The following is a 12,984-nucleotide window of genomic DNA, read 5'->3' on the forward strand; positions in this document are numbered from 1 at the left end:
GGGATGGACAGGTGTAGAGATGATATAGATGTCAATCTTACAGAATTGATGGCTGGAATTTCAATAGGTATTTGTGTGTTAAATAATTCAACTGAAATTGTTAAAACGATAATTTATTTAACCGCAAATATATTAGTATATGTACAATCGACGTCAACAAAATGCAAAAGGAGAGCGGGTATACAGTGAACCAACTAATTACGCGTAAAACTACCGCGATGGAAATCAATGTTGGTGGACTTGATTATAAATAAACAAAAAAAAACACATAGCATCTCAAAAATACCTACAAAACTACAAAATCTTGTATCTTAAGCTAAGTGTAGCTTCCAACAAGTACACTACATTATCATAAATCTATTAAAAGAACACTTAACCTTTCAAAATACTGAATTTCAAACTAATTAAAAAAACTGAAATATCAAAACTGTTTACTACTTATTACTTAATATTATTTACATTAAGTCAGGAATATCGAAATGCTCATTATAACTAAATTTGCTCAAAGATTGTCAATGCATTACTAGTCATTATATATCATCAAAGCTACATTTGTTGTTTGAAAATCGTTTTTACTTAATAATTTGTTAAAGTGGTGTAACAATTTGTAAGAGTAACAAGTTCTAGAATTCTAGTAGATAACAATTTTCAAAGGTAGTAAAAGGATGGAATAAATTGTTGAATGAAGACATGAAAATCTTTGTCAAATTCGTACCAGACAACTACAACCAGCCAACGGATCTTCCATATATACAAAATTACATTTGAAACACATGAGAATTTAGTGACTGAATCAATGAGTCAACTTATACATACCATTAAAATATTGTGAGATAAATCTCACAATATATCACTAAATATTATATACTTTTAACACTTCAATTATTCACTTTATTGTAATGTGTTATTTTGTATGCATAAATGTATTCAATTAGTCATTTATACGAGTCAAAATTAATTTGTCAATATTTTTGTATGTATGGAAGTGCCGCTTCTAAATTTTACACACTTTCGAACTACATTTTCACTAAAGCAAACACGCAACATTATACTTCTACTTTCTTATTTTACATAGGTATTATACAAATAATCTACAATAACTATATTTATTATAACAGTCGATTATACGTAACACATTTATATACTGCAATTTCCAACAGAATGTGGCTCGTATATTTTATTGTAATAAGGCTGCTGTAACGGATATCTGTTTCAAAGGCACAATTTAAGCAGTCTTAAAGCACTCTATAAAAATACAATTAAAATGGATCAATATTTAGATTTGAATTGTTCTCTTTGTTAATATCTTCAACATTTGACTTCAGAAATGCATAAGGCAGTATTACAATGAGCATCCTGACCGTTCAGAAAATCATTAAAAAAATATTATAGAAGTAAACTTGAAATTTACGAACCAATTGGTGATCTAAAATTAACTTACGTATCCTAAAGTAACATTATTGCAAATTTATACTTGAGTTTAGATGAACAAGTCGCGAAAAAGAATTTTCAATCCCTTATAATAAAGAATATTGTAACAGCATCTGAATGCTTTGAACTAGTAAAATTATAACTGAAACAAGTTGACATGTAAAATAAGTATATTTTGTTACAAGTCGTGTCAAAACACAACCAATATTACCAGTCGTAAAAAAATTAAATAATTTAAACATAATCCTGTTGGTGTTTAAATCGAAGAACGTGCGAGACAAATGTATGACACAACTCACATTGCGAAACTGCGTTTCTTAAGATATTAGAGGACAATGGGGTCTGTTGAAGTACATTGACCGAAATGCAAACGGTGACCGGCTCACGAGTCCGGCGGAATGTCCCACTCCGCCAGCCCGCGCTCCACCAGCTCTCTGTTCAAGAATATTACTTGCTGCAACAAATAAACAACATTTTAAATTATTACAAGCCATTTCAATCATTTGGGACGGCTCAAGGTCATCTGCCTCATATCCATTAACGCCCCGCTACACCTAAAATTGTGTTCTATACAACATTCATGCGATAATCTGAGACCACCTAGATGTTTGAAAACCTTGGATTAATTGTCTAGGAACTTAACTGTTGGTATATTTGATTATGGGGATGTTATGAAAAGGAAAAACACGAGACATTTAAAAATATGAATGAGAGATGTTTAGTGTAGAGTACAGACGGTTAATAAGCCCAAATGGGAGATATACCTGTGGGTTGAGTGTAAGATAGAGGTGCACGAGAGGAAGGCCGGCCTCGTCGTAGCCGGCGACCTGCGCGTGCAGCAACTGCCCCGCAGTCAGTCCCGCCATTATACGCAGCGCCTCGCTGCTCCAATCCTCTTCTGCACATATTACAATTAAGTGTAGAATCAAATAAAAAAAAAACATCTCTACCTGTGCGACATAGTGTTTTACATCTCTTGAGAGAAGTACTTTTACATTTAACCTAACAAATATTGATTACTTTGAATTGGGTTTGCTATTACGACACAATGAATAAAGTTATACTGTAAAAGCTAGAGTAATTGTTAAAACTCAAATGCTATTGAAAAGCACTTAATTTTAACATATATAGAAAACGGCTAAAACACTCACATACATTTGTCCGGGCTCGAAACGAGTCGGTGCCGACACCGGAGATGTGTACGTGACTATTTTTGCCGTTTTCTATATTAGTTAATGATAATCTCACGATAGTTGGAATCACATAATTTTAGATTACATCTAAGAACATTAATTTGTTTAATTAGTTCATAAGAAAATTGTGACAAATTAGGGATAAGTTTTTTTTTTATTTCACATATAAAGAAAGGTGATCAAAAATTATCGTAATATAAAATTGAAACTGATCGTAAACATCACGCTTTTGGAATAAAATAAGTATGAGACCATTCTAATTATCACGAATTATTTTATTATTGAATCGGTCATTAAATTTAAAAATGCTTTGAATGATTCATACACATTTTATATAATCTTTAAAAAAAAACAACTTCTTTGTAAGGTAAATGAAACTTGTGTAAATATCAATCATGTTAAGATAAGATAAATTTAAATTATTTCGTATCTTGAAGGAATTAGGTTATAAAAAACAAAGGGATTTATGTGGAAGTTTAGACGTGGTAACAAAGGTATTTTTTCAAATTACGCCTCGGGGACCTTTAAGAAAAGAGTGTACCTCCTTTAAAAGCATCAGCGGTCCCTCTTTTGTTGAGGATGTTCATAGATCACAGAACCTACGACCTGCTAACAGAATGTCTTCTATGGAAATGAATATTATCATTGATACTCACCATTGTTGGCGGGTTTGACAAATGCTAAAAGTGCTTCTGTCGCCTGGAAAGGCAGAGTCATGAAGTCTGAACGTATCTGCTTGAGCTGGTCGTTGTCAACGGTGAGATAACCACCAAAGTCAACCAGCTTCACCACAGATGTGTCGTTTTCCTCCGACGTCGATATAACTTGTGCGCGATACCAGTTGTTCTCTGTTGGCGCTGCGCAGATTGAACCCTCTGTGGAATAACATTATTACATTTTACTAGCTGTCGCCCACGACTCTGTCCGCGTCGAATTAAAAAAAAAACTGAATTATTCTAAATCTATGCTAAATTTCAGCAAGATCCATTGAGTCATTCTGGAGATACCTTCAAACAAACATTCATCCATCCATCTAAACATTCCCATTTATAATAAAAGAATGCAGACAAGTTTTTTTTTATTGATTGGACTAATTTATAAGCACATCTTAAACAAAAAAAGATATGATCAATAGGTTATCTAGGTATATAAGGATTAATTTTTGATTAGCCAAAACTGAAATATCTAAGTAAATTCTTAATGTATTAATTCCACATTCACAGTGTAAATAACAAGATTTAATCAGTACTTCTGGAGTGCAAACTAATTGTCTACACTACTCTTTACTACTTTTCATTTTAAACATCTTTTTTAAATAAACTCTAAAGTTTATTATTAAATTTTTACTATTCTAAACCAATGTTCATTACATTTATTAATAATATTTACTTTCTATTATTACATTATTGTATAACTAACTAAAAGATAAAAAGTTGTGATAAAGCTATTACATTTTCAATTTGTAATGTCATAATTTAAAATCATGATAAAACCTAAATTATTATTAAGTTATATGACAAAACTGTAATAAATCGAAATTAAGTTTAAAAATAAATCATAGAATTTAAAAATTTTAAGTTTTAAAAAACAATCTTAAATCGCGCAATGAATATTCCGACATCGCACATACGTATACGAACATTTAACACGATTACATAACTGTACGAATTAAAGTGGTCTTAAATGTCAAGGGCAGGGTAGGGTACCTTTCACTGGGCGCGGCAGGGAGGGCACGTCCGGGTTCTGGTAGGTGGCCGCCATGAGACGGTGCAGCGCGTGCAGCGAAGGGAAGGTCGGATGCAGCGGCTGTTGCAGGAAGAAGTGCCCCGCGCTCACCAGACAGGTCATTATGGTGTCATTGTTCACAGATTCCACAAGCTGCAACTGTTAAACATGCGGTTTTTCTTATTTTTATACATGTTAATAATTGTTTAATCAAGAATTAAAAATATATATGACATCTTGAATTATGTTTTATTTTACTCATTAATTTAATATATATAATCTGTGTCTGATGTGGAGTATATAAAATTTGATAAAAAAAATCATTAAAGACTGAGAAAAACTTTCTCTTGTGTTTTTTAAGGTGTAAGATGCCAAGTTTTAATTGTGAGATGATAATAAAATATATTGACTTGGGTTAAATTTGAAAAACTGCTTTTTTTAACTAAGCTAGGATAAGTTCCAGAATTATAAAAATAAATACAACATCAAAGCATAAGTCTTCTTACCTTATACTAAAATGCCAAGACAGACATGCATCACAAAAGTGTGTATACATAATTTATATACTAATAACTTTATTATTTGTCTATTGTTTATATGTATGATACATATATACATAATTAGTTGAAAATAGTGTAATGTGAATAAAGAAGCGAATTTTTGCTGTCAAGTCTAACACTAATTTAATACTTTTTGGAAAACTTAATAATAACACAAGACAACAACTTACTTGAAGAAATTCTGGTATAAATGGTGCTAATCTTTGATATAGTTCTGCACTAATTTCTTGAATTGAAAAATTGGGGAATCTCTTTTCTGGGAATTTTTCTTTTATCATATCTATAGCTGCCTCAATTTCATTTTGAGTCCCTAAAATAATAAATAAAGGCATGAAAAGATGAATTTAATTTTTTTAACATTAATTATAAAGCATCAGTGTTACCTTCTACTGCACAAATTTTTTGTTTAACAGAATCTGGATGTCTTCTTACATAAACACTTGCCCCAGTTTTAGCTTTAATTTGGTTAACAAATGATCCGTGTTTGCCTATTAATAGACCGACCAAGTTCTGAGGTATTACAAATTGATGTATTCTAAGACCTGAATCCGAAGGAACCATATTTAAATTGGCCGGGGGTGGACTAGCTGCTTCTGAACATCCTTTACCACTATCACTTGATCCCTAAAATTCACAAACCAATAATGAAACAATAGACATATACTGAAAATAAAAGAAAAATAATTAAATAAATAAAGTCTGATAATTACAAACCTCGCTGTGGCTATCCGAAAAATGACACATTGAAGGACTAGCTAACAAAGGATCTACGGGACTATGATTTGCTGAATCCCTCTCTGAAATTCTTCTATTCTGTGATGAGTAAGTATTATTGCTTTCATTACTTTCACTAGGTTCATTAATATTATTGTTATCATTTACATTATTGTTACTATTAAGATCATCATGGTCATTGACCATATCCCCCTCTTCAGTGGAAACATCTTCAGTTTTGTTATTGTCAAAATTTGTACTATCTTGTTGCAAAATTTCTGTCACAGACTCATCTTCTGAATGTTGTTTCTCAATGATGGCAGCATCGGTGACACTGACTTTTAAGTCAAGTGTTTTATCACCTTTGTTGCAAGACATTTCAGTTTGAAGTGGTGAAAATTTATGTGCTACAGATTCTTTTGCTGCAACCGGGTTTTGATTCATTGTTGAAGAAATGTATGAACAGTTCATATACTGTTTCCCTACTTCCACTGACGATTTCTTATCTTTTTCAAGAGATTTCTTTCTTATTATTTTGTCTATTTCCAAGTCAACCTCTTCATCAGTCAGTTCAAAAGAAGACCTTTGTGATCCGCTACCTTTAGGAATGATGTCAATTGGAGCAGATTTAATTATTGATCGCTCAGCCTTTCCCAGAGGAGAGGTCCTGTTCAACTCAGCTTGAGCATTCAATGCTTCTGCTAATTCCTCTTTTAAACTTTTTAGTCTTTCTCTTCCTCCTGGGTCAGATTTGGCATATTCTTTCTTTTTCTTTAACCAAAATATGCCGATTAGCACTGCTATTGATGGCACTGACCACATAAGCAGCTGACGACAAGGTGCCATTGTATCGAGCCACTTTTACCAGAAACCTAAACATAAATAGAAAAAAAATATTAATTTATTGATGCACTATTATGTTAAATAATATATATAAATATAATTAAATAAATGTTAACCATCTTGCAAATGTCTTAAAAACATGAGATTATATTATTTTTCATTTTAACATAAAAAAAAACTTGAAGAAGCATTTTTACAAACTTTAAAAATATTCTTCAAGTAGTAGTAGTATAGTATAATAAATTAAAATAAAACTAAAAACAACACCATGCCAATGAAAAAATTGAGGTTAGGAAATTGGTATTTTAGAAAGTATATTGAAATAAAAAAAAGTAAAAACCGATTATAAACAACTTAAGTAAAAATATAAATCAGTAAACTTTTCTAAATTAATCATTGTTTGTTTTAGAAAAGCTCTTTTTACTACAATAACAAAAGTCACATGTTTTTTGTGAACATACAAAAATTAGGTTAATGTAGTTTATCAATAACAAAAATAGAACAAGAGAGATAAGATTATTTTTTAGAATGAAATAACAAAAAAATAACCATTTTTAAGCACAAGGAATACCAGTTATAAAAGTTAGAAAGCAACTTGCACGTTTCAGGTGTGGACTAATTAAATCTACAATCGCTACAATCACGATTAGTGCTTGACAGTTATAAGACACGTACACAGCACTTTCTCAAAGCCAATAAGAGTAATGGAAACCATGTGCTTTTGGTCTTTTCTACGTATACGTAATATGTTGTCCGGCGAGGGTCACGAGCTGTAAAAACCTTCACGGACAACACGTAAGCGCACACGATATTGTAAAATGAAAGGTTACGCAATTTTGAGAATGTCAATTCAGACTAGAATAAGCTGTCAAAAAATCAATTTTCTAGTTAGATCATTTTTTTACTTAAAAAGAACTAAAATACAACCATAAAATTATTTCATATAGAGGTTGGACCCGTGATCTGAATCTTAACCAGAAATATTACTTGCCGGTAGACACGTTTACTGTAAACTTACGTTGGTATCCAAATAAAAATGATTGCACTATGAAACGCCGAATTAAAAACAAAGCAAATGAATTCACTAAATTGTATTATTAACTAAAGAATTTAGCCCAAAATTAAAATCTAACAATCCACGTGCTCACAATGTTTTCGACCGAAGCACAACAAAATCCAATATGGCGACAAAAGTAGGAGTTGGCAACATTCTAAAGCACAGAAAAAATATCTCAGAAAAAAACTGATTGCCTTCCTTTCTATCGAGAAGCACAGATTTACTAAAAAATTAACACGCTTCTATAATTATTTTTTGAGTTTTTTAAAAATGTTGACATCTTATACATACCTGTTTTTATATGGTTGAAATCGCAAGCACTGCCACTTAGATCATTGTTCAGTTACCCATTTAATTTTACCATATCGTATCCATATTATATCGAAATACCCATTTCGATATATGCGACACCGAAACTCACGATCCAGGTGCAGGCACACTTCTTTTAATTGTAAAATCGAATGGGTTTACAACAAAGTGAACATGCTTAATATTATAAAGGCAAACGTTTTACAACAATAAGATTATAAGCTTAATGCTTTTTCATTTCTACCTACTAAAAAAAGAGAAGTCGTGGTTCATGAAAAGAAAATTAATGTAATTCTAAAAGGACGTTTATAGTTCAAAATTGTGGTTGCATCTTTTGGTTGAGGACGTCTTTATAACAAATTCAATTTTACTACTTACAATTTCTTTTGATTGATTCATCATTATGTGACGAGGAATTTTCTTTTGTTTTTATTTTACACTGCACACTATTTATTTTATTCAGTAAAATCATTTGCTACAGTTGTTGGCGTGTGTAGCGATTTGAACTTTGCATTCGCAATTATATAAATCTTTTCTAGACCTTGGCAATCAACCAACAATGTAAATTCACTCCTTATTGAAACAAAAACAGGTAATAAAGGAATTGGGAGTTGCTATACAGTTCTATTTTTAAATGAGCGTGCTGATACTTTTTTGCATTACTTTCTACTATCTTACTTTTACTATTTTAAATGCGATTTAATTCTAATATTATAAATGCGAATTTTTAGATGGATGGATGGATGTTTGTTTGAAGGTATTTATAGAACGGCTCAACGGATCTCGATGAAATTTGGCATAGATTTAGATCATAGAAACAGTTAGACTGTCTGGCAGTTAGTCCTAATATATTTTAACCAGCATTGCACATACCCGCCGACAGTGACTAGTAAATGACTATCTCTACGATTAAATCTACTGTCAAAAGCCCCTCGCTAAATCACAATCCTGGCTCTATTACCTAAGTAATATTCACTTCTAAAAGTGAAGCGGGACTTTAATCGGTATGAAGTGTCGAAATACAACATGTCGCTTTTTTATGATTTACTCCTATATGTCATTTGACTAGCCAACCCAGGTGGCAGGTCAAGATTGCGGGAGTGCACTGGATGCGGGCGGAATAATACTGGGCATTGTTGCAAACGAAGGTGAGGCGTACGTTCAGCTGTGGACGAATTTGGACTAATAATGATGAAACCAGCTCCTTAACCTAGATGGCGCTGGCGAGGGAACATGGTCTGATTGCTCGGCTTCTAAGGGTTCTGGTACTGATCAGCAAATACTGTTGACTCTAATTTCCCGACTGACAGCGGGTATAGTTTTTCGCACGTACTAATGTTTGTTTTTATGTATGTATGGCATTGTGATGGCCTTGAGCCTAAACGAGTGAACGAATTAAGTGTTATCCGATTCGTCTTCTTCCTAGGAGTGTCATAGGGTATATTATATCGACAAAAAACACACGTAGTGGAAGTAAAATTCTAAATTACTGAAAAACGAGTTCAAATCTCGTCACAACTTTTTAAAATAGCGAAATCTATTTCCGAATTTTTCAAGTATATTTTACAAATATTATAAATGCGAATATTTAGATGGATTGATGGATATTTGTTAGAAGATATCTCCAGAGCCGCTGATCTCAGTGAAATTTGGCTTAGTTGTAGAACATATCCGCTTGGCAGTACACCTAGGTTACTAATTTTTTTTATTTAACACGTAAAGAGTCGTGGGTCACAGGTGGTTCTTACAAATATTTATTATTCATAGAGTATTAAGAGTAAGTCAGAGTTAATTTTGTTTAAATTAAAATCTTTGTTTTAAAAATCACCCAGTAGACGGCGCTATCCATTGTCAGTCAGTCGGGGGTTTTAAAAGATTAAGATTTTGTTGTCAATGTTCACATTCAGATGTAAAAATTAATTTACATTATTACAGTAATTAAGTTATAAATAATTGTTATTTAGATTGGATTTTGTAATTTATTATAAACATACATTAAATAAATATTTTATACAAGAAATGAATCTATCCTGATTGAAAGGAAAAAATGGTTACTAATACAGTAGTAGTAGTAGTGGTGGTGGATATTAAGATGCTGCCTGAATATTACCAATGCTGTCTTAGAAACCAAGTTAAATTTTATCATACATGTAACACATGTATGCGCCATCCAGGACCTATTCAAGGTTTTCCGAATTGTTGCTAATCAGCCCAGAATTCATCTCTGAAATTGAAATAAGTATAATAATTAATTAAATATTCAGAAATAGTTTTTTTATAAAGATGTTAAATATGCTTAAAATAGTGTTTAGGAAATGAGATTTCTTGGCAGTTAAATTTGCAACCAAGATAAGGTACAAGAATAAGTAAAACTAGTAGAAAGGTGAATTAAGAGAACCATTCAATAGCTATTAGTAGGTAGGTACACCTACCTTTGAGTTATTATAGACAACTTTTAATGCTGATATCACAGGATGTTATTTTTATAAAAAAATCTATATCGCACTTAGATTTTCAAATTAATATTGGTTAAATCTACAATTTACTACAGTAATGTGTATATTGTAGACCAGGATTCCCAAAGGGGTTGAAATCGAACTTAAAGCATTGCTAATACCTTGTCCCTGTCTTCTTCTATTGACCTAAGTCAGAATGAAAAATAATAATAACAATAATTGATCTTAAAAGTAGATAATTTGGGCATGGGGTCTGTGGAAACGGTTCATTTTGGAACAGGGGGTCACTTGTCCAAAATAGTTTGGGGATCCCTGTTGTAGACCATGTAATTATTTGTGTGTCCCTTACAGATCTTCATTCTCCAACTGTTCATAAATCGTTTTAAATCATATTTATATTTTCAATAAGTAAGGTAACAAACTGTAGCAAGTCCTAACAGTGGAAGTCAACAGTAACAATATCTATTCTGTTAATCAGTTGAACCAATAAAATCCCTCAATGTCTCTGATAAAATCCTAGCCTGCGGGACTTTTAATTGCCTTTGTTGTAGCATCAGTTAATAATGTATATAATATGTGCACTAAGGAACTAGTCTGATTTTTCCACAATATGGTTTTTTATATTCCTGGTCAAGCTATACTTTGTATTCCTTCAATCAACATTGATTTAATTTTAATTCAAGTGCTGTTCCTATCATACTATTTAAAGAAATAGATGAATGGAAAGATGATTCAACCTTATCCTTTACACCAGTCACAACTAATTAACATGTAAAAGAAGCCAAAGGTTAGTTAGTGGTCATAAGAAATAGGATAAAACGAGACCTTAAAGACAAAACTTTGACCATTAATAAATCTAACAGAAAAACATTATTTTTGTAGTATTTATAATGAACAGGCTATCGAGTGCAACTCTATCTAGAGGGAAATAAAAAAAAATAGCCTGTGTCCTTTCAGACTATGTTCTACATCTGTGCCAAGTTTTATCAAGATACTAGGAGCCATTCTGGAAATACCTTCAAACAAACATCCATCCATTCATCTAAATTTTCACATTTATTATATTGGTAAGATTTAAAAGAAGCCTTAATAGTAAAAGACATAAAAGTAAAAATAATATGTCATATCGCTTTTAAAAATAAAACAAACATATTGTTACTATAATTTAATTATATACATTCCTTATTTTATATGTTCTTCAAAGATGATCCATAAATTCAAGGAATGTTGTGCTTGGTTTGTTTTTTATATCTGTTGTGTATAGGTATAGGTGTCCGAGATGTGTAGTCCTTAGGATAAATTATACTAGAATTCTTAGATATGTTTTTGAATCATCTAAGTTTGAATATAGCCAGTGTCAAAAAAAAAACAGACAATTTGCTAATATGCATAACATATTAATTTTGTGAACAAGACATTAAAGATCATATACGTAATTTATTTTTATAACAGAAAATAAATTTACATAAACTTACGGTAGATGTATACTTTTGAATGGTATTATATAGCATCTACTGCATCAGCTTCATCTTCTGAACTGACTTCGTCTCCAAACTCAATGTCTTCATCCAGACCGTCAACAGAATAGACAACAGTTTCATTGATGCGTACTGTTTCAGGAAACTCTCCATACGTTTTCAGATTTCTTGCCTCATCGGGAGTATATTTCAGGATGACATCTGCCTTGGCATCTTGATAATCTCGTAGGCCGATAAGTATAATATCTCCTTGGTTTATCCACACTTTTTTCCTTAATTTTCCTCGAATATGACATAGACGTTTTATGCCATCAAAGCACATGGCCTCCAAGCGGCCATTACCGAGCATCTTTGTGACTTGGGCGTACTCTTGTCCGTCTTCTTTGAAGACCAACTCACGTTTTTCAGTTTCGTTTTCATTCTTACCCCTCCTTCTGTTTTTACCTCCTTTTCCTTTGTTTTTCGGCATTGTTTAAATTATCTTGAGTAAAAACATATACAACTATAATTACGGAAATCTAATAAATTTGGTAATGTTGATTGACAGATGCGCTTGACAATCAGTCGTGTCGCACAACCGCGCAACCAGAGAGTATAGAGTAAGTGGCACAGGCTTAAAATTTTACAAAAGATTAAAAAATATAGTGTTCCGGCAACATGATAAAATTGCCAGAATAATTATTGAATTAAAGTATAAAACGTACGTTTCATTTGATCTTCAATTAAATTTTCAGTAAACAACGTTTTTAAATATCTAATTTTGTTTTTAGATAAATTTCACCTACTATATAGGGCCAATTTAATACGCCACATTGGACATCTATCAATTTTGGCTTCATAGTGGTGTTTTGCTTAAAAACATCGATTGAATTGAATGAATCGATTAGGGCTTCAAAATTGACATGCCAACTACAGTACAGCGAGACGCCGTACAGCTGGACCTGCTGGAGCTACCAGCGATGGACTGGCAGGAGAAGGCAGATTAAATGCGACTTTGGCGATCTCTTGTGTCGGAGGCCAAGACTCACTTTGGGTCGCTGCGCCAGCGAAGTGAGTGAGTGAGTAACTACAGTACAAAGAGGATCTTGTTTTCGTTGATAGGGAAGCGCTAGTGAGCTATGATAATTTAGTTTGGATAATGCCCACTGGTTTAGATAGTCTTGTCGGTATACAGTATGTTCGGGAATGACTTGTACAACGGATTCTTTGGTCGAAAAT

At 32.2% G+C, this 12,984-nt stretch overlaps 2 protein-coding genes across 6 annotated transcripts; both read right to left on the minus strand.

Moving 5' to 3' along the window:
- Positions 1–872: 872 nt before the first annotated feature.
- Positions 873–8,303, minus strand: LOC106720378 (A-kinase anchor protein 1, mitochondrial). 4 transcript variants are annotated; one of them, XM_045686719.1, is made up of 8 exons: positions 8,211–8,303; positions 5,624–6,495; positions 5,293–5,533; positions 5,080–5,219; positions 4,331–4,508; positions 3,281–3,499; positions 2,196–2,329; positions 873–1,885 (listed from the first exon to the last, which is right to left on the minus strand). In XM_045686719.1, the coding sequence occupies exons 2-8, from the start codon at positions 6,467–6,469 to the stop codon at positions 1,814–1,816; spliced, it is 1,830 nt and encodes a 609-aa protein (XP_045542675.1). In that variant the 5' UTR covers positions 6,470–6,495; positions 8,211–8,303; the 3' UTR covers positions 873–1,813. The 4 variants fall into 4 exon arrangements, with proteins under 4 accessions (XP_045542675.1, XP_045542674.1, XP_045542677.1 ...); XM_045686718.1 differs by lacking the exon at positions 8,211–8,303 and adding an exon at positions 7,485–7,520; XM_045686721.1 differs by lacking the exon at positions 8,211–8,303 and adding an exon at positions 7,142–7,292.
- Positions 8,304–9,856: 1,553 nt separating this feature from the next.
- LOC106720214 (eukaryotic translation initiation factor 1A, X-chromosomal) lies at positions 9,857–12,372 on the minus strand. Of its 2 annotated transcripts, none has more exons than XM_014514806.2 (2): positions 11,758–12,372; positions 9,857–10,056 (listed from the first exon to the last, which is right to left on the minus strand). In XM_014514806.2, the coding sequence occupies exon 1, from the start codon at positions 12,233–12,235 to the stop codon at positions 11,789–11,791; it is 447 nt and encodes a 148-aa protein (XP_014370292.1). In that variant the 5' UTR covers positions 12,236–12,372; the 3' UTR covers positions 9,857–10,056; positions 11,758–11,788. The 2 variants fall into 2 exon arrangements, with proteins under 2 accessions (XP_014370292.1, XP_014370291.1); XM_014514805.2 differs by having other exon boundaries at positions 9,882–10,056; positions 11,764–12,372.
- Positions 12,373–12,984: the final 612 nt, after the last annotated feature.

Source organism: Papilio machaon, chromosome 4 (genome assembly GCF_912999745.1).
Source record: "Papilio machaon chromosome 4, ilPapMach1.1, whole genome shotgun sequence".
Lineage (NCBI taxonomy): Eukaryota > Metazoa > Arthropoda > Insecta > Lepidoptera > Papilionidae > Papilio > Papilio machaon.